The sequence below is a fragment of the Haliotis rufescens genome, unplaced genomic scaffold (genome assembly GCF_023055435.1).
Source record: "Haliotis rufescens isolate VD_foot unplaced genomic scaffold, xgHalRufe1.0.p SCAF_9, whole genome shotgun sequence".
In the NCBI taxonomy this organism is placed as follows: Eukaryota; Metazoa; Mollusca; class Gastropoda; order Lepetellida; family Haliotidae; genus Haliotis; species Haliotis rufescens.
In genome coordinates, this window is record NW_025964383.1 from 49,155,399 (window position 1) to 49,178,376 (window position 22,978).

At 44.4% G+C, this 22,978-nt stretch overlaps 2 protein-coding genes across 2 annotated transcripts in view; one reads left to right on the top strand and one right to left on the bottom strand.

The window, feature by feature from the left end:
• LOC124126877 (delta and Notch-like epidermal growth factor-related receptor) overlaps positions 1–16,033 on the top strand; it is a 134,223-nt gene extending 118,190 nt beyond the window's left edge. The window contains exons 9-11 of the mRNA XM_048390635.1: positions 3,836–3,970; positions 10,436–10,646; positions 12,219–16,033. Of these exons, the coding sequence (XP_048246592.1) occupies positions 3,836–3,970; positions 10,436–10,646; positions 12,219–12,372 (500 nt within the window). The 3' untranslated portion in view covers positions 12,373–16,033. The remainder of the gene's footprint in view (positions 1–3,835; positions 3,971–10,435; positions 10,647–12,218) is intronic.
• Positions 16,034–20,953: 4,920 nt separating this feature from the next.
• On the bottom strand, positions 20,954–22,246 carry LOC124126878 (leucine-rich repeat extensin-like protein 5). The gene has a single exon (XM_046490423.2). The coding sequence runs from the start codon at positions 22,244–22,246 to the stop codon at positions 20,954–20,956; it is 1,293 nt and encodes a 430-aa protein (XP_046346379.2).
• Between the last annotated feature and the right edge of the window lie 732 nt (positions 22,247–22,978).

Below are 22,978 nucleotides of genomic sequence, written 5' to 3' on the forward strand. Positions count from 1 at the left end.
TCTGCCCACCCCCTCCACATACATCGCATCTCCCCCCTCGTTCCATCCTCCACAGTCACCACCTCACCCCCTCCCTCCCTCCACATACACCACCTCATCCCCTCTCTCCACGTCTATCGCCTCCACCCCTCCTTCCCTCCCTCCACATACACCACCTCAACCCCCCGCTCCACGTATATCGCCTCCACCCCTCCTTCCCTCCCTCCACATACACCACCTCATCACCCCGCTCCACGTATAACGCCTCCACCCCCCCTCCCTCCACCGACACCACCTCGACCCCTCGCTCCTCGTATATTGCCTCCACCCCTCCACCCCTCCCTCGGCCTCTTATGGGACTGTGGACTGTGTGTATGCTTCAACATGTAAGGGGGTAAAACAAGGACTGTCAGCTCGGAGTAACTGTGTGGTTGTCCATGTTAAACTGCAGCATGGTATCTCAGTGGGTTAGGAGTATAGGACTAGTTCAAGGTGAAACACGCACGCAAGCAAGCAAGCAAGCACGCACGCACGCACGCACGCACGCACGCCCCTCCTTATTGGTGGGAGAATGGCTATATTTGTATACCCCCTGAACACCGACTTATTGGAGATGAGCTATCCTGGTATACCGCCAGAAAAGCGCCGTATAGGTGGGAGATAGGCTATATTTGTACACCGCCTGATCACCGCCTTATACGAGGGTACACTGCCCCCAGAAGAACATCTCGTAATTCGTAATTACATGACACCATATAATCAAGTTATACTTCATCTTACCTAAGCCTATATAATTCAATTATATTCCCAAATATGGCTACAACTGGTAGACAGTAACAGATACGGGCTGTCGGCCATGTTGATGACGTCAACCCCCTTGGGGCCCTGGCGGGTCAGCGTGACCCCTTTCCTGTAGACACCCGCAGAGATAGGCCAGCAGAGACACGAAAAACACAATTAGATTATTTTCCATAAGATGAAACTATTTCGACACTATTTTGTATTCAGAAATTTTGCAACCATTTAGTAATGTGTCCGGAGGCTTTCAATAATATTGGACTTCGTTTATATGTAATTCGTTTAGAAAATCTCTCGTTAGAAAATCCACGGCACATTATTTTCTTATAAAACCTCCCTTCGCCTTTCCGGCCTGCGGTTACTGAAGGTGAATGAAAGGTTCTGAGACTAGCTGATGGAGATGGCTGCTAGTTATGTTTGGGATGAGATGGTGAATACAGAGGATGTTGAATGAGCACAAACCATGCACAAACCATGCACAAACCATGCACAAACCATGCACAAACCATGCACAGACCATGCACAAACCATGCACAAACCATGCACGAACCATGCACAAACCATGCACAAACCATGCACAAACCATGCACAAACCATGCACAAACCCTGCACAAGCCCTGCACAGACCATGCACAAACCATGCACAAACCACGCACGAACCATGCACAAACCATGCACGAACCATGCACAAACCATGCACGAACCATGCACAAACCATGCACAAACCATGCACAAACCCTGCACAGACCATGCACGAACCATCCACAAACCATGCACAAACCATGCACGAACCATGCACAAACCATGCACAAACCATGCACAGACCATGCACAAACCATGCACAAACCACGCACAAACCATGCACGAACCATGCACAAACCATGCACAAACCATGCACAAACCATGCACAAACCATGCACAAACCATGCACAAACCATGCACAGACCATGCACAAACCATGCACAGACCATGCACAAACGTGTGCACATGTGCATTGTCCTGGTGAACGACACACCTTTCTTGAGTTTCCCAGTTGAGTTTAAACCTTTGTGAACGGCTGTGAACCCTTTGACTATAAAAGCTAGTCGTTAGAGGCGACTAACGGGACCGGGTGGTCAGGCTCGCTGACTGGGCTGATGCATGTCTTCGTATGCCATGATGCTGATGATGTCAAGCACATGAATGTCTGGTCCAGACCCCATTATTTACAGACCGCCGTCATATAGCTGGAATATTGCTGAGTGTGGCGATAAACAACAACCAATGCACTATTCATCCGTCGTAGTCAGACTCAGAGTGCTTGACGACACACCCACCCACCCCCACCCCCCCCCCCCCCCCCCCCCCACACACACACACCCACCCACACACACCCCACACACACACACCCGTAGCAAAGTGGCATGACGTCAGTGCATCTTGTTTTACGCCGCAGTAATCTTCAACGTAACCGGGCCAACCCGAACACTGACAGCCATATTGGATCTTATATCAAGATGCTCTGAACAAACCTTGCGCTGCATCATGTGATCTTCTCAACCAATAACATCCATTGGCCCTTAAAGTAGTTGAAAAGAAGTTTTTAATTCTATTTATTTTTGTTTTGACATCAATGGGGTCTACCTGGCTGCCATATTAATATTCCAGTGTTGATGCGTGGAGTAAACCCCGTTCACAGGGACACACACCCAGCCAACACATCAGCAACTCCATCAATAACTACTGGAGGATATAAACACGATCCTTACTTGACGACGGACTAGGCAATGACCACGTGGCCTTTCGGGCCAGTGGAGCTGAAAATATAATGTCATAATTTAAGTATCACGATACATGATTGCGATCCAGAGTGACGTCCACCTACCTCCAGTTGGCAGTAGTCGGGGCGAGGGGAATCGCCGGCAGGGCACGGAGGACAATCTGAAGACTTTGTTAATAGGACACATAAAACAGGTTGTCAAGACGCCAGTAGACGTTAGTGAGTGTAATGGCGGTGACTGCGTGTTGGTGGTCGTGTTGTGGATTACACTTCAGCTTGAAGCCTTCTTATCAGCGGACATTGCAGCACTAAACCTGCATTATAATGAAATATAAGAAGTATTAGTCCCTTCGTAACGCGTCATAACTCACCACTTTGTCTCAGTAACAACTGTAATAATCTTTAAGCGGACGGACACAGGATATTGCATTCTGGGAAGTGCTTCTTCAACACACCCAGGAGGCTGATGGGATGTTTTCACCGACAATGTTTCCGTTACTGGTATCATCCGCAACATCAGCAACATCACTGAAGATGAAACCCTCTCCTCTAATAGCAGCCAACATCACAGAGCGTGAAGACTTCCCTCCCCCCCCCCCCCCCCCCCCCCTCACCCGACCAAGTACTCAAACTTAGCGTCAGCTATCCCAATCCCTTCCAGTGGTCAGCAAATATCCCCCCAGACATGTTATCATCATGAAGGGGACAACTATATAACTCGGTATGTGTTGCTCTGGAAATCTCGGTTGTGATAAACCTGTCAAATTAGTTTTAGTTTTACTGCTTGTACAACACTCTCGTATGTATCTATGGGGCTTGTCTCCAAATGATCGTGACACGACCGCGTGCTTGCAATTCTGGTTATTCTGTCTCGAACAAAAATCCCCCACAGATATTGAATGGTCGCCTTGATGTGGTTATCCACTGCTAAGTGTTTTTTGTTGTTGTTGTTTTTTTGTGTGTTGTGTGTGTGTGTGTGTGTGTGTGTGTGTGTGTGTGTGTGTGTGTGTGTGTGTGTGTGTGTGTGTGTGTGTGTGTGTGTGTGTGTGTGTGTGTTTCTGTGTGTATGTGTCCGTGTTTGTGTCTGTATCTGCGTGTGTGTGAGTCTTTGTGTCTTTGTGCGTGCGGCATTGAGAGAGAGAGGGGGGGAGATAGAGCGGGTGAGATGTTTGAGGGAGAGAGAGAGAGATGGAGAGAGAGAGAGATGGACAGAGAGAGAGAGAGAGAGAGAGAGAGAGAGAGAGAGAGAGAGAGAGAGAGAGAGGACGCTGCTGTAATGTTGTAGTTGTTGTGATGCAGGTCACCACTGTGAAGTCAACGTCAACGAGTGCGCCTCGAGCCCCTGTCTGAATGGCGGGACTTGCCATGATCACGTGAACGGATACCAGTGCCTCTGCCACGAAATGCATGCTGGTCCAAACTGTCAGTACACACGTAAGTACAACAGTGACATATCTCTTCTCCTCACGGCCATCAGCATACCCCTAGGCTCCGTGCATGCTGACTGTGTGACGTCACCGCGAGACATTAAAGGACGTATTAGTTGAAACCTGATCATGATAATAAACCTGTTACTTTACGGATTTAGTATATGCTTTTATAAAATCAATAAATATAGATTAAAATGCGTCTGTCTATCGTGCTCTTTCGTTGACCTTATGTTCAAAGGGTTGCAAATGTCTCCGAGATAATGATTCACAGTAAGAGCTCCCTCGGCCGTTTTGCGTTTAACATTAACACACAATGATTTCATCGGTTGTGGTAGTGGTGGGGGTAATAGTATTAGCACACCGTGTTCTGTGGTCAGGCGTTTTATGGGGTACACTTTTCACATCGCGATATGCCCTTCGTCATTGTCCATCACCAACTGTCTGGCGCTGAATCACTGCGTCTACATCCCCTGTGCCAGAGAACACCTTTGCGCCAGAAGATCAGAACTGACGTTAACTGTGACGATTAGAGCCTGCTAATGTCATTTATCCCTGATCACGTGACACTCGTAGATGCCAAATTAAGACACATCTAATCACGTGACTACCCGGTGTGAAGTTGCCTCGCAATCACGTGACACCTGTCACTGGGGATGACATACCTGACTCTGATGCAGACTCTGTGGCTTCGGGAAGCCATGTTCGCCGAGTCGTGTGACGGTTGATCGTAACTTGAAGATGTTGGGTCGAAACAGGGAAAAATCGAGAAGGATAAGTGCCCTCATTGCCCACTGAAATGTCAATAACGGCATTACAACTTTTAGACATGCTCAAATGGCTGACAGCTTGCCTTTTTTCCTTTCTAACGAGGGCTGGTCAAAACGTTTCGAGCCTGACGAACTTCATTACTGTTGGCAATAACAAAGTGAACTAGTCAATGTAGTACATTGTTTGGGTGCAAGTGCATTAGGGGATAGGGGACCAAACGGACACAGAAATGGAAAAGAACGAGTCATCAAGGTTTTTTTATTTTAGGGAAAAGTACTCCGCATGAAATTCATGACCGCATGTCACAGGTGTATGGGGATAAGTGCCTAGCTATTCCACCGTTATACGTTGGGCAGCCATGTTTAAGCTGGGAGAACAAGCCTTGATGATGACCTTGGTCTGGACGTCCTTCAACTTCCATTAATGAAGATTCATTCAAGGAAATAGAAAAACTTATACTGTCAGAGAGTCGTATTACCATTACTGAACTTGAGGAAGACACCGGTCTAAGCCATCGATCCATTGAAAATATATTCATTAACATTTACAGATGAAAAAGATATCTGCTCTTTGGTTGCCAAAGTTTCTAAATTCTGGTCTTAAGGAAAAAAGAACTGACATTGTCAGAGAAAAAAACGAATTCAAAAAGAGATTAGAAACATGGGTCTACCACTATGATTCTCCGAGTCAAAACGTCAATCCATGGAGTGGCTCCATTCCACTTCTCCGGAACCAAAGAAATTCAAGTCTTCAAGATCAGTGAAGAAAGTCAAGGTTATTGTTGTCTGGAATACAAAGGCTGTGATCATTGTTCATTTCTAAGAAAAAGTCAAAAGACGATTATCGGTGCCTACTATGCTGATTTTCTTCATGGCCTGAGAGATTCTATCAAAGGAAAGCCTCGAGGAATGCTGACTGCTGGAGTTCTACTATTTCATGACAATGCTTTTTCTCACACCTCTCAACTTGCAAAGGATGCAGTGCGTCAATGTGGATTCGGAGAGCGCTATGATGACAACAGCGACCTCAAAGCTGCCGCGAATGGGTTTTTCAGGGTGGCTATCGATATGAGAAGTGTGTTGAAAAGCAGGAAGATTATGTTGAAAAATATGATTAAAAACACTTTCTCAATTGTTGGTATTGTTTGTTAGGCTAAGAACATTTTGACCAGCCGTCGTAGACTTGCAAGTTCTGGACTTCTGATATGGTGCAATATATACGTATGCTGAAATAAGTGAAAAAAGTGAAGTCCAATATCAAACATCATTGTTTGAACAGATGTTATTAGTCTACATCTTGGAAAATCATCTTGCGTCAAAGACATGCTCAAATTTTCAGCATTTTCGACGCATTGTAGACTAACCTAAGAATTTAGTGTTCGAATAAGTTTATGTTCTGTAATTAAGTAAGCGTTCAATAATTTAGTTTTCTGTAATTTAGTTTTCTGTAATGTAGTGTTATGTAATTTAGTGTTCTGTAATTTAGTGTTCTGTAATTTAGTGTTCTGTAATTTACTGTTCTTTAGTCCCAAAATGATACAGGTAGGCAAGCTCGGATGCTGGGACGTTGTACAGATCACCTTACGTCAGCCTAGTCTGGGCTGGAGTTCAGGCCGCCCGGTAGTGGCTTGGTAGTTGTCAACAACAGACACAATGATGCAACTTTGCCAATGTTGGTCGCAAGTCTGCGTTCTGCCGAATTGACTGATTTATCGTTATATTTACCGGCAAGAAGACTCTTACCAGCAAGACACAAAGAGCTGTTTTTGAAGATGCCTCCACGACCCTATACGTGTGGAATCGGCCAAATAAATAACGATATACACGGATATACCAGCCAAATGACGCTAAACACGAAGGATATACCAGCCAGATGACGCTATACACGACGGATACACCAGCCAGAAGGTGCTATACATGAAGGATATACCAGCCACATGATGCTATACACGAAGGATATACCAATCAGATGACGCTATACACGAAGGATATACAAGGCAGATGACGCTATACACGAAGGATATACAAGGCAGATGACGCTATACACGAAGGATATACCAGCCAGATGACGCTATACACGAAGGATATACCAGCCAGATGACGCTATACACGAAGGATATACCAGCCAGATGACGCTATGCAAGAAGGATGTACTAGCCAGATGACGCTATACACGAAGGATATACCAGCCACATGATGCTATACACGAAGGATATTCCAATCAGATGACGCTATACACGAAGGATATACAAGGCAGATGACGCTAAACACGAAGGATATACAAGGCAGATGACGCTATACACGAAGGATATACCAGGCAGATGACACTATACACGAAGGATATACCAGCCAGATGACGCTATGCAAGAAGGATGTACTAGCCAGATAACGCTATACACGAAGGATATACAAGGCAGATGACGCTATACGCGAAGGATATACAAGGCAGATGACGCTATACACGAAGGATATACCAGCCAGATGACACTATTCACGAAGGATATACCAGCCAGATGACGCTATACAAGAAGGATATACCAGCCAGATGACGCTATACACGAAGGATATACTAGCCAGATGACGCTATACACGAAGGATATACTAGCCAGACGACGCTATACACGAAGGATATACCAGCCAGATGACGCTGTACACGAAGAATATACTAGCCAGATAACGCTATACACGAAGGATATACCAGGCAGATGACGCTATACACGAAGGATATACCAGCAAGATGATGCTATACACGAAGGATATACCAGCCAGATAACGCTATACACAAAGGATATACCAGCAAGATGATGCTATACACGAAGAATATACTAGCCAGATGACGCTATACACAAAGGATATACCAGGCAGATGACGCTATACACGAAGGATATACCAGCCAGATGATGCTATACACGAAGGATATACCAGCCAGATGACGCTATACACGAGGGATATACCAGCCGGAAGATGCTATACAAGAAGGATATACCAGCCAGATGACGCTATACACGAAGGATATACCAGCTAAATGACGCTATACACGAAGGATATACCAGCCAGAAGATGCTATACACGAAGGATATACGAGCCAGATGACGCTATACACGAAGGATATACCAGCCAGATGATGCTATACACGAAGGATATACCAGCCAGATGACGCTATACACGAAGGATATACCAACCAGATGACGATATACACGAAGGATATACTAGCAAGATGACGCTATACACGAAGGATATACAAGGCAGATAATGCTATACACGAAGGATATACCAGCCAGAAGATGCTATACACGACGGATACACCAGCCAGATGACGCTATACACGAAGGATATACTAGCCAGATGATGCTATACAAGAAGGATATACCAGCCAGAAGATGCTATTCACGAAGGATACACTAGCCAGATGACACTATACACGAAGGATATACCAGCCAGATGACGATATACACGAAGGATATACTAGCAAGATGATGCTATACAAGAAGGATATACCAGCCAGAAGATGCTATACACGAAGGATATACCAGCCATATGACGATATACACGAAGGATATACTAGCAAGATGACGCTATACACGAAGGATATACCAGGCAGATAATGCTATACACGAAGGATATACCAGCCAGAAGATGCTATACACGACGGATACACCAGCCAGATGACGGTATACACGAAGGATATGCCAGCCAGATGATGCTATACAAGAAGGATATATCAGCCAGAAGATGCTATACACGACGGATACACCAGCCAGATGACGCTATACACGAAGGATATACCAGCCAGAAGATGCTATACACGAAAGATATACCAGCCAGATGACGCTATACACGAAGGATATACCAGCCAGAAGATGCTATACACGAAGGATATACAAGGCAAATGACGCTATACACGAAGGATATACTAGCAAGATGACGCTATACACGAAGGATACACTAGCTAGATGACGCTATACACGAAGGATACACTAGCCAGAATACCAAGACTAGCCAGGATGCTGTATTAGTATACTGGTAACCAGAAGACGCCATACAGGAACAGACAGATGTATATCAACCACACAGCTGCTAGGATTCAGGGTACTATCTGACGGCGACAGTGTGTGACGACAAGACTGTCTTGTAGTTTGGTCGATCACGATGAGTCCTCCCTGGCTTGTCTTTGATTAATCAGACGCCGTGGATTTCGTATAGGAAAAATAAAATACTTTTAAAGATCATTCGTCTCCATTTCATTATCCTGCGCTTCACGTGGATGCACGACTGTTGTCTCCTGACACTCTGACGTCACCTGTATGTGGCCACGGGGCAATATAACATGGGTGTTATTTATGGGGATGACATTAAACTCCGTGACTATCGCGCCTACCTTTGGAATACAATGTACGTCACCGGTATCTAAGATGAGACTCGGGGATGCTGATGCGGGTGAACCATCCCTGTATGGCCAGGACGAGATGATGTGGAGGGTTTTCAGTTAGTGTCGTAGTACCAAATTGATCGATGTATCTCATGTACGTTCACGGACGGTTGTAACAGACGTGGAGCCCATTCAGCTTCACAAGTGGATTGTTTTTGTCTTAAATGTTGGTGTAAGCGGTGCATCCTGGTTACGTAGAACGCATGGGTCTATGAGAAGCACCCAGCAATACATCAGGGCGGGTTACGGTGCCTGTGTTGTCTTTTATGCGATGTGGCGTCCGCCAGGGGTAGTGCGCTACCTCCAGCTCGCCAGCCTTCTGTATCACTCTTTCTGCAGGTTACAAGATACACTCTGATATCTGAAAAGGTCTTGATTTTATACTATGACAAATGTTGTATTTGGGATAACACTTTCTTTGTACAGTTCAGATTCTAGTACTTTTAAGTCAGCGATCCAACCCACTCGGCCACCGAGGCTTCCACAAAAATGATGGTCCGACAATGGTGGCTGAGTGGGTAGGGTCGCTGCCTTTGTGTGCTGGCGATAAGGTGCCTCACTCTGGAAGTATGGGTTCAAATCCCGGATGGGTTACATTGCTGACTTTGTGTGCTGGCGATTAGGTGCCTCACTCTAGGAGTGTGTTCGAATCCCGGATGGGATCTGAAGCCCAAAAAGTATTAGAATCTGTACTTTACTAACAAAGTGTTATCCCAAATATAACGACCCGTGAAGATCCGGGGTAGAATAGATCTTCAGCAACCCATGCTTGCCGTAAAAGGCGACTATGCTTGTCGTAAAAGGCGACTAACGGTCGCGGGTGGTCAGGCTCGCTAACTTAGTTGATGCATGTCATCGATCCCAATTGCGTGGATTGATGCTCATGATATTAATCACTGGATTGTCTGGTGCAGACTCGATTATTACTAACCGCCGTCATAAAGCTGGAATATTGCTGAGTGCGGCGTTAAACAACAAACCAACCAACCAACCCAAAAATAACATTTGTTACATTTGACCACTTTCTAAATGGAATTGTGTGTTCATTGATATTATACTCATTCGGGGCAGTGGGGTTGCCTCGTGGTTAAAGCGTCCACTTGTCAGCCGAAGACCCAGGTTCGATTCCCCTCATGAGTACAATGTGTGAGGCCCATGCACGTGATATTGTTGGAATATTTCTGACAGCGGCGTCAATAGATACTCACTCACTCATGCACTGTTCTTCATTCCTGCCTTGGCTCTTCCGTCACATACACATCCCATGTTTCAGTTGACATGTTCGCCCCGTTCCTGGAGGGGAAACCACGTGGCGTGTCGGATACCCAGCATTCCTACCACGTCCGGAACCTGTACATCGTGGCCGGAACTCTCTCGGGCGCCATCTTGATCGTTGTGGTGGTGTTGACGGGCTGCTACTGTCGGATGCACGAGAGCTACAAGAAATTCAATTTCAAACGCTTGAAGTACAGAAGACATAAAGAGTAAGCTGGGATCAATCTATCTCCTGTACATTTAACCTTTCTGAACAGAAGCCGGGGTGAGACTATCGGTCCCAAGCTTGTCGTAAAAGGCGAGGTGAGAACATAGGTCCCCAGCTTGTTGTAAGAGCCGGGTTGAGAACATAGGTCCCCAGCTTGTTGTAAGAGGCTGGGTGAGAATATAGGTCCCCAGCTTGTTGTAAGAGGCTGGGTGAGAATATAGGTCCCCAGCTTGTCGTAAGAGACGGGGTGAGATTATTGGTCCCGTGCTTGTCGTAAGAGGCGGGGTGAGACTATCGGCCCCCAGCTTGTCGTCAAAGGCATGGTGACAACATAGGTACCCAGCTGGTCGTAAAAGGCGAGGTGAGAATATAGGTCCCCAGCTTGTTGTAAGAGGCGGAGTGAGACTATCGGTCCCCAGCTTGTCGTAAGAGACGGGGTGAGATTATTGGTCCCGTGCTTGTCGTAAGAGCCGGGGTGAGAACATAGGTCCCCAGCTTGTCGTAAGTGGCTGGGTGAGTTTATCGGTCCCCAGCTTGTCGTAAGTGGCTGGGTGAGACTATCGGTCCCGTGCTTGTCATAAGAGGCGGGGTGAGAATATAGGTCCCCAGCTTGTCGTAAGAGGCGAGGTGGGAACAGAGGTCCCCAGCTTGTGGGAAGACGCAACGAAATGAGTCGGGGTCAGGTTCTACGATTTGTTTGTCATCGTATCCCAAATACGTGACAAAGTAGACAAAATTTATGATAACAACTTCGTTATTTACTGTAAGGCATGAGAAATGCAAGGCGTGACAACGGTATAAAGATCTATACCGAAACGCCGCATTTAATTAAATAAAGAAGTTGTTATCCATAAATTGTGTCTACTTTGTCATCCGTTAACTTCTAAGTAATGCCTATCAAATAATTCATCCCAATTACGTTGATCGATGAAGTCAGTTAATGGGTTGTCTTGTACAGACTCGATTATTTACAGATCGCCGTCATATAGCTAGAGTATTGTTGAACATGCAGTTGTCCATCAATATAATTATTGCCGACTTGCTCAATACATTTTTGTCCTGTGTGGTGATTGAGACAAACGTGGCACTATATTGTGCACGGGCCGGTTCACTCCAATTGTATCCATACGCAGTGTCTATAGTTACTTCATTGACTAAGTACGTCTAAAACATCGAGTATTTTAAGAAAGACTTTATATGATAAACTGGCTGTTACACTCGTATTTCCGCATCGTAAATCGGCGGGGGAGCTACAAGTGATCAGACAGTCACACATGCTAACATCAACAAATAAATATGTTGTAAAGCCTGGTGCAGCATCTTCAATCATTTACTTCATAGTGGAGGAGATTAAACATACAGCAGTGAATATATATGGTGTCATTGTAATCTTCTTCCTATAGACAGTCATGTTAAGCTGAAATATTAATCTCACTGTTCGCCTAGCCTACTTCAACTGTCGCGTCGTTATGACGGTAATTAATCGTGACGAACCGGTCACGTGATATTCCCAGTACGAATCTCCCCACATACGTCGACAAATGAGAACTCTGTAACCGTGTTTCTGTCGCAGTATGGAGCCTGGAGACTCTACCGTGGACGTCAGCAGCGTCGCCTGTCCCCGCCTCTCCATCGACGCCATCTGGGAGGCCACAAGCCTCAGCTACGACAACAACCAGCTCCAGTCACCGCTTCACAAGGAGTCGCTCAAACACATGAAGATCTGAGGAGTTCTCTTCACCGGTGTACAGTCAAAATGATTCCTGTGACAAAAGGGACTATTTTTTCTGGGGTCATTGGGAAATTGTTTTAACGATGTTTATCGACTTGAAATGTTAACTTGAATCAGATATTATTTTTTGTTCACATATTTAAGTTTATGTTCACATGAGATTTTATTCATATAATAATTCGTAACAGAAAAGGTTGGTCTGTATAATGTCGGGTGTTGTGCAACTGTTTGTCCGAAGCTCCGCCTCATTCCACGGAGTTAATCGCAATAATGACACATCTTGTTCATGCAGGTTCCAAGGCGATTTCTATGAGAGATTGTCCAGGCGCTGTCAATCACGTCAATGATTAAAGAAATAAAAATTTGACAGAAAGTTGTAAAAATGGTTCATGTATCGCTAGTTGGCTGTAAGGAATCACACAATAAGACCTAGTCCTCAAAGTATTAGATATTCTGATTGGTTGTTAGGGACAGTCACGTGATAAGAAGTTAACTTTACACACGACTGGATTTGCGTTGAGTAGGACACGAGACAAGGCTTATTTTCATTATAACTCCATGTCTCTGTTTGGCTCACAGGTTGGGTCACGTGACGATACCCAACCTGCATGTGTCGGCCATCCATCAGACCCAAGCGTCCTGTTGTGTTAAAAGTGTCAGTGTTAGACAGTTATTAAGATACGATCACCTGCCTCTTCCCTACAACACGTTGTAAATATATATTCCTGTTGGTACTGGTCTCTAGAAGTCCAGACATAATATACACCTGTGCTGATACGTCATCCACTGTCAGGGCCCCGATCAACAAAGCGCTCGTAGCACTACGTCATTCGTAAGCCTATGACAGACATTTGAGTTTGCTCGAACGATAGAGATTTGTGGCATTCGCGACCAACTCGTGTTATTCCGGGACATGCCGAAAAGCGACTCGTGCTCCTCTTTTGCGACTTTGTTCCGACTAAGCGCAAACGGGCATGGCTAAAAGAATTGTCAACTCGTTGCGTAATGATTCACGTATATTTCTCCCCTATATTCTGCAATATGATTGAACACGTTTAACTGTATATTTCACTGAGAAAGTTTTTAAATGCAAAATCAAAAATTATTCCTGAGGAATTTATTGACCGAGGTACTTGAAGTCATTCTGATTGGTTTGTCGTAGTTTCGCACATAACATTTATCGATTGGGGGACGAGTCTTCTTGCCGGTTACGGAAAGAGGCGAGTGATCACGAATGGGATTTGTGGGTCGGGGCCCCGATCGTCACAGGATGGGATGGGTGGGGTCGTTCAACAAGCTTAGCGGTGGTTGGCTGTACATATCCCTCCTCCATATCTGTTGTTATATGCATTGTTGACAACCGTGCAGTATTGTTGTTATTCCTTATGAATGTATGCTTGTTTATTTCCTGTTTATTACATCTTTGTGTACATATTCCATATATTGATTTACACGTGTATCCCATATCACACAGAGGTGAGTTGTCACATCCAGAACTAGCGTCACCTAATGTAACGTGGCTCCATGTTTGTAGCGTAAATACTGTGAACCAATCTGCAACGTGTGTTTTCTGAAAGGTAGCAAACCATAGTTTGATAAAACTGGGATTCAAAATCATTTTCATTTAATCGTCTTCCGTGCAACCTGTGACATATTGAGAGGACACGATCGTTAACAGTGTTTTGTAGTCATCTCACAATCTCACCGACAAACAACCTTAATACACTCAACAAACGCACAAACATGATTTTGACCTCCGCTGAAACAATAAAGCACATTAGAAAATAGGAAAAAAGAGCCAAACGTAAAGGGACGTCACTCTTATATTACAAGGGCGCTGTGCGGAATCCGAGGACAGTTGTCTCCCGTGGATGCACAGATCATGCAGACAACAGCCGTATTTGTCTTTAAATGGTGGGCTTCCTGGAGGAGGTGTTTTTTAAATCATTGATGCCATTATTTGTCCTGTCAAATTCAATGTATGGTTAGGGTACTACAAACATTAAGGTTGCGTTTTGTTTTGCTTAATTCAAAGCAGTGTGTATTTGACAAATGACTTGCTTCCTGTCAACAATATGTCGCGTGTTACGTTTACAGCAAGTGTCCGACCACATCCGACTTAGTTGCTGCCGTGTGTCGATGGTGTCACGAGGTTGTGTGATGAGGGAATCATCTTTGCCCACAGACTGTATCCCCAGTACATTTAATCGACGTTTTAATCGTGACATACTGACGTTCATTGGGAATTGCACGTCAGTTAGATTTGAAGTGCTCACCGAGTCGAGGTCAGCCGCTACTGTCAATATTAAGTGTGAAGGGGAATCCCCAGATAGCAGCTTCCAACAAGGGCAAGGTCAAATGACCTGAACTACTTGGGCTTCCGAGGGTGTAGTGACGGAATGAGCCGATGATATCCGATTGCGCCTTATCGTGTAATCCATGGAAATAACAGACTCTACCTTCCCCCGTCTATCGCGCTGTACCGGAGGCTCCTTAGTACACAGCTGTTATAGTTCTTCCATTAGGCCATTGAAACAACATGTATGATATATCAGTATTGAGATTACAGAATGATTACAACACTCAAGAATGTTTTGGTAGTTTATTGTTAAGATATTTCTACTAATACCAGGACCGATATTTCTACTGATACCAGGACTGATATTTCTACTGATACCAGGACCGATATTTCTACTGATACCAGGACTGATATTTCTACTGATACCAGGAACGATATTTCTACTGATACCAGGACTGATATTTCTACTGATACCAGGACTGATACTTCTACTGATACCAGGACCGATATTTCTACTGATACCTGGACTGTTATTTCTACTGATACCAGGACCGATATTTCTACTGATACCTGGACTGTTATTTCTACTGATACCAGGACTGTTATTTCTACTGATGCCAGGACCGATATTTTCTTAACGTTAAATATTAAATATATTGAAATGAATATTGAACACTGAAGGTGTCTTTGAGAACTGTCAAAGAAAGGGGTCATTATTAAGTAGATCCATGCTCATGATGTCAATCAGTGGATTGTCTGGTCCAGATTCTATTATTTACAGACCGCCGTCATATAGCTGGACAATTGCTGTGTGCGGGGTTAAACAAAATAAACAAGATGGAAGAACTGATCCAGAAATGTAGACACATGTGAAATTATTCAGGACATGACGTAATGTGACTGTGACGTCATCAAGGTGATAAGTATCCACGCCAGCTGGTTAAATGGTCGTTGTGTCCCTGTTTAATAACGAAATACTGACACCTGTTTGCTTAATAACGTATACTAACACCTGTGTCTGTTTAATAACGTAATACTAACACCTGTGTCTGTTTAATAACGTAATACTAACACCTGTGTCTGTTTATTCCAGAGGTGGTGTCACATTGTCATAAACATAACTTGTTGATCTGGTATGTGGATAGATTCAGTTCCATAAAAGGGTATTATTATTATTATTATTATTATTATTATTATTATTATTATTAACATTATTATCATTATTATAAGTATTAATGTGCATCATGTTCTTGTCTCCATTCTCAGCTGACATGTGGCAATAATGGTATTTCGTTCTGTTTTTATGTCTCACCCCGTCGCGGCTGTTTGAGAGTTTCAAATAAAACGTGGATTCCAACCCTTGTGTCCCTGCCTACTTTCTTCTCTGTCAGGCCTCGGGTCTGGCGATAGTATCAGCCACATGTATAAACCACCCACTTCCTGACAGCTTCCATATGTATGACAGCTGCCTGACATAAACAACATTAAATGCGCCATCAATCACGAGACCGCACAAACAATCCTGTCGAACCGCCAACGCGATTTCGGAGGATAAGAAGTGGTCTCAATACCTTGTACAGTGAGTGAACTGTTCGCCTGGTTTGACTCTTGTTGACCAGGACTGGTTCTGTCCTGTTCCCCAGACCAAATGTGTGAGTGAGTGAGTTGGATTTCCGCCGCTTTCAACAATATTCAAGCAAGAATATTAGAAGTGGGCTTCACCCATTGTAGCTATTCAAGGGAACTCGACCTCCGGTGTGACGACCTTGTCGTAATGTATTAGCAAAGTAAGATGGAGAAATAATGAACGATTTTGCGGAGAAAAACCCTACCATCATTGGAACGTGTTGCAGCGGAGAAGCAAAAATGAAAAATATTCCGGAACACCGGACACCGGGTGGTCAGCACTTGCTTGATGTGTATACAAAGTTTCATAAAGAGATTTATAAATGAAACAATTATTTATAAAATATGAGTTATGCCCTTGAAACGAAACCTAACCTCTTGTAAACGTCAACAATTTAAAACAAGGGTCATAACACTGTATAATATTAACTCTTGATGGCGGTTTTAAATCTTGATAACATATTCATCACAAATATGATATATTATTTAAAATGCCATGTTGAGTGGGTTCAAGGGAAACGTGTGCACAAAGACGAGTGAGTGAGTGAGTGAGTTGAGTGAGTGAGTGAGTGAGTTGAGTGAGTGAGTGAGTGAGTGAGTGAGTGAGTTGGTGAGTTGGTGGGTGAGTGAGTGGGTGGGTGGGTGAGTCACACGTTGCCAGTTCAATGTGGGATGAAAGCCCACAGGAAGAAAGTGATATTTTCCCTGACGTTCCTTCTTTCAATTAAACCCAAAAGGACAGGAATAGTGCTGCCACACGAAGAATGTTTATCTGGTCGAGAAAAGTAGGATTCGAACTCACGGTCATTTGATCCTGTCACAGTGTGTGAATCTGCAGATCAAGTGATGGCTTCTTGGAAATTCAAATTTGAACATGAACATGAAGCAAAATGCAAGGCAAGCGCTCGTCCTGGAATGACACAAGTTTGTCACGAATGAATGAAACCAATTCTTTCCCTTTGATTGTGAGATATACCATCAAATATACATTACGATGTACCTTGGTGTACTTACATTATATAGATTGCTGATCGAATCCCCCTTACATATCTATTGTATTACCACGAGACTGGAGGTATGAATGAATGAGACCACGAGACTGGAGGTATGAATGAATGAGACCACGAGACTGGAGGTATGAATGAATGAGACCACGAGACTGGAGTTATGAATGAATGAGACCACGAGACTGGAGGTATGAATGAATGAGACCACAAGACTGGATGTATGAATGAATGAGACCACGGGACTGGAGGTATGAATGAATGAGACCACGAGACTGAAGGTATGAATGAATGAGACCACGAGACTGGAGGTATGAACGAATGAGACCACGAGACTGGATGTATGAATGAATGAGACCACGAGACTGGAGATATGAACGAATGAGACCACGAGACTGGAGGTATGAATGAATGAGACCACGAGACTGGAGTTATGAATGAATGAGACCACGAGACTGGAGGTATAAATGAATGAGACCACGAGACTGGAGGTATGAATGAATGAGACGACGAGACTGAATGTATGAATGAATGAGACCACGAGATTGGAGGTATGAATGAATGAGACCACGAGACTGGAGGTATGAACGAATGAGACCACGAGACTGGAGGTATGAATGAATGAGACCACGAGACTGGAGGTATGAATGAATGAGACCACGAGACTGAAGGTATGAATGCATGAGACCACGAGACTGGAGGTATGAATGAATGAAACCACGAGACTGGAGGTATGAATGAATGAGGGAAAGCGGGTTGTAACAAAAACCGTATCTAACGAGGCAGTGTGTAGTAACCAATTCATTATCCTCTTAAATAATAATAATAATAATAATAATAATAATAATAATAATGTCAGACAATAGATCCTATTCTCGCTCTTCCCTCAATCGCTTATATTTATCAATCATTATGGGAGGACGTGGTTTGATTAACGTTGGGGCTCTTCATGATAGAATTGTTTTGTGCACTTTTGCACACATTTATTTGTCTGATGATCCTCTTGTGAGGCATGTCAAGATTCATGATGAAAACAAGGCATTCCACAGTGTTCTAATACGAGTCAAGGATGTGGGACATAATCTCAATGTCGGTGTTGATTTTTTTTTATGGTTCTGTACTGCTGGACGGTACAGAAATGAGTGTCAACCAAGCGAAGTGTCATATCAAGTCGGCTGAGTTTTTAAAGGAGAGGCTATCTGAACGACCACTTCATCGAGTTTATGTGCAGTTTGTTGAGAAGATCAGCAATCCTGCAGAGTCCTTCGCTTGGATGAAGACGTCTGGCCTGAAAAGTGAAACAGAAGGTTTTCTGTTTGCTGCTCAGGACCAGTCACTTCCCACTCGAAACCGTCCATGTGTGATTTTGCATCAAAATGTAAATATGAAACGTAGATTATGTAATGAATTGAATGAGGCTGTCCAACACATTGTCAGTGGATCCCCAACTATGGCACAGTATCTTAAGCGACATGATGGTGTAGCTCGATCATTTTATTACCGTCTTCGCCATGCTTGTGGTTTTCACACAGAGGTCCACCAATGGTACGACCCGGAATATGTAGACGGCGTCATGGAAAATTATCAATACAAAAATCTTTGGAATAGGCCCATTTACAGCCCTAGACGTATCCAGGCCAACAAACCTGATCTTGTCCTTTTTGATAAATCCAATGAAATCATTTTTATCATTGAATTTTCTGTCCCCTTTGACACTGATGTGATTGACAAGATTGAGGAAAAACATGGCAAATATGCGGACCTCGCTTTCGAAATGTCACGCTTGGATCCCAAGTACCAAGTTGTCCGACGCCCTTTGTTCTCGATGCCTTAGGTTTGGTAGCTCCCAATCTGTTGACTGACATCGGGAGAGTACCCGGGTTTGCTACCAGGAATACAGCCCTTCTGACAATCTGGGTAATGCAGAAGGCTGCAGTTTTGGGGAGTCTTCACATTCTCCGAAAAGTTCTGGGTGGGTATCACTAGGCAGCGCTTCTTGGGAGAAGTCCCATTCGCTATCTGGGCATTTGTATAGCGCAACATTCACTGTGCATAATTGCTATGTACATTGAAAACAGACGTTCCTTTGGGTCAAGGGTCAAGAGTCAAGGGTCAAGGCTGTTGTGTGAATATAACATTGGTGGATTCGTCCATACACTGTTCACTCGAGGTGCAACCTGGCAATACGACAGGAAGCTTTCTCCAGGACCGTTAGAACAAACGATAAGATGCAGATTCTGAATTTCTCTAAACATCTCTAGGTGAATCTGGTCACTAAAACAGAAATTGATCAAAGTAACTGACTACGTGGTGATTATTATTTGTTAGCATATGACGTCGTTCAGAGAAGGCGTCACCCAATTTCTAAGAACATGAAGGTAGAATATGTACAATTACACAATGAATGGATTATTAAGAAAAAAAACTCGTTTTTCACATCCTCAAGCCTTCAGTGTTATGTCAATGAAGAAAGTTCATCTTATGTGTCGATGGTACTTATTTGGAACAAGCGATGACAACAAAAAGAAGAATCTTTATCTTGTAGATATGATCAAGGATCAATATGTTATAACGTAGTAATATTCTACTGTCAAAGTTGAATGTATTATAATACATACATTTCGGACTATACCATATGGATAATATATTGATTATCGAATTACAGAGTAATGGAAACTTGCTGGACTGGTCAGAATATGTACCTATGGCCTCAGGCTTGGGGTCAAGCCAACTAAAATGGCCTTGTGTTTGTCGAACATTGATTGATCAGGATTACAACATCCAAGGCCTTAGTCAAGCTTGAAACCGTTTTAAGGTAGATAAGTGGATGACATTTCCAAAATTGACGATCAGCGACAAAAATGATATTCCTATTTTGTCTCGTAGGATAATGTTCTCGTTTTTTCCTCAGATGAACAATTGACCAGCCCTTGCATGTGTTTGTGACGGGTGCCACCAGTGGGACAGGGTACGCTCACATTTTCACGAACACATTACATTATCAGTATTTGATAGTGATTCATAGGTACATGCTGAGGATACGGTCGGAATCATACAATAAGTGAGTGAGTGAGTTGGGTTTAACGCCGCTTTTTACAGTATTCCAGTTATATCGCGGCGTGTCAGCTTAATGTGGGAGGAAAGCTCGAAGTGATGCAGGTCGCAGACGTTTACCACTTCGGTGAAACCCACGAGCACGGGTATGGTGCTGACAAACCTAGGGATTCGAACCCACAACCATAGGTTTCTGGCGTGCCCAAGGGACGCAACTCTGCACAGCGAATCGCGGCGCCTTAGACGACTAGGCCACCCGTGCCCCCCTCATACAATGAAGGCTATGGAGCTTTCTTGTGATTAATGGAAAGACTTTTATCGCTTTTAGTTATTGCGTAACACCACACGCCTGTAAGTAACAGAGTCCTATCCAGACAACTCGGTGAGTGATATTGTAACAAATGATCAATTTCTGCAGAGTACGGGGATTCAGCAGATCACTGACCATCTGACATTGAGTGCAGCCCATGTTACCGGGGACCCACGCTGGCCGACGAGAATCTGCTTCTTATCTCGCTCTATTGAATAAGATTTTAAAACTTACTGATACTTTTGTTTCTTCAATATTTGTGACAAAAAAAATCAAAATGAACTTACATTGATTTCAACAAGATAACATATCCTCGTAGAAGGAGCCTGACACTTGATTCTGACGGTTGGGCTCCGTCATAGTATCGTAAAGGTGTATTGGGCACTGGGGTTGTGTATGGGGCACTGGGGTTGTGTATTGGGCACTGGGGTTGTGCATTGGGCACTGGGGTTGTGTATTGGGCACTGGGGTTGTGTATGGGGCACTGGGGTTGTGTATTGGGCACTGGGGTTGTGTATTGGGCACTGGGGTTGTGTATTGGGCACTGGGGTTGTGCATTGGGCACTGGGGTTGTGTATTGGGCACTGGGGTTGTGTATTGGGCACTGTGGTTGTGTATTGGGCACTGGGGTTGTGTATGGGGCACTGGGGTTGTGTATTGGGCACTGGGGTTGTGCATTGGGCACTGGGGTTGTGTATTGGGCACTGGGGTTGTGTATTGGGCACTGGGGTTGTGTATGGGGCACTGGGGTTGTGTATTGGGCACTGGGGTTGTGCATTGGGCACTGGGGTTGTGTATTGGGCACTGGGGTTGTGTATTGGGCACTGGGGTTGTGTATGGGGCACTGGGGTTGTGCATTGGGCACTGGGGTTGTGTATTGGGCACTGGGGTTGTGCATTGGGCACTGGGGTTGTGTATTGGGCACTGGGGTTGTGTATGGGGCACTGGGGTTGTGCATTGGGCACTGGGGTTGTGTATTGGGCACTGGGGTTGTGCATTGGGCACTGGGGTTGTGTATTGGGCACTGGGGTTGTGTATGGGGCACTGGGGTTGTGCATTGGGCACTGGGGTTGTGTATTGGGCACTGGGGTTGTGCATTGGGCACTGGGGTTGTGTATTGGGCACTGGGGTTGTGTATTGGGCACTGGGGTTGTGCATTGGGCACTGGGGTTGTGTATTGGGCACTGGGGTTGTGTATTGGGCACTGGGGTTGTGTATTGGGCACTGGGGTTGTGTATTGGGCACTGGGGTTGTGTATTGGGCACTGGGGTTGTGTGTTGGGCACTGGTGTTGTGTATGGGGCACTGGGGTTGGTGTCGTATGCGTACCTCTTTGATAAAATATTGACTTCTTGACAACCGTTGAATAGCTGAGGGGACAGGAGGCAGAATTTGAAGATCTGTATTGTGAAAGGTTTGGGTTGAATAATTTTGTTATCATCACTGAACCTAATGACTTTTGCCGCTTGCTGACAGGCTAAGTCACTGCAATGATTCCATTGTATAGATGGAAGTGGCCGAAATCCATGTGGTGACGTATCCCGCACTGGCCAAAACACAAGACAGGGCGGATCCATCACTAATGTTTGTTTTTGGTGGGTTTTTTTGGTGTTTTACGCCGCACTCAGCAATATTCCAGCTTTATGACGGCGGTCTGTAAATAATCAAGTCTGGACCAGACAATCTTGTGATTATCATCATGAACATCGGTCCAGGCATTTGGGATCGATGACATGCATCAACTAAGTCAGCGAGCCTGACCACCCGATCCCGTTAGTCGCCTCTTACGACAAGCATAGTCGCCTTTTAAGGCAAGTATGGGTTGCTGAAGACCTATTCTACTCTGGATCTTCATGGGGCCCATCACTGATGATTCCAGTATTTGAGTGTGCTTTTTCCTTCCTATGACCTTTGAAAACGAGAATATTTTGTTCTTTATATTAATTTTAAAATACTCATAACTAATGTATCGTAAAGATGTTGTATGGTTTAGTTGAGATCAAGGCTGATGCAATGTCAGAGTCATATACTGATGGTTATTCTTGAAACTGTCGATTTATAAATAGGAAACCGATCACGATAATATAATGAGTTTAGCAATATTCCAGCAATAATTATCACTGCGTGTGACAGCAGAAATGGACGTCACACATTGAGGCTCCTAGTTTTAACTAACACTTTTTTGGTATAGGGCTGTAAGTGTAAGTTCAGTTGCCTTGGGTCTGGAGACAAACTAGGAAGATATGCTTCCGCTGAAATCTGGAAAGAATTATTCAATGACCTATGAAGGAACCGACGCAGCAGCTGTG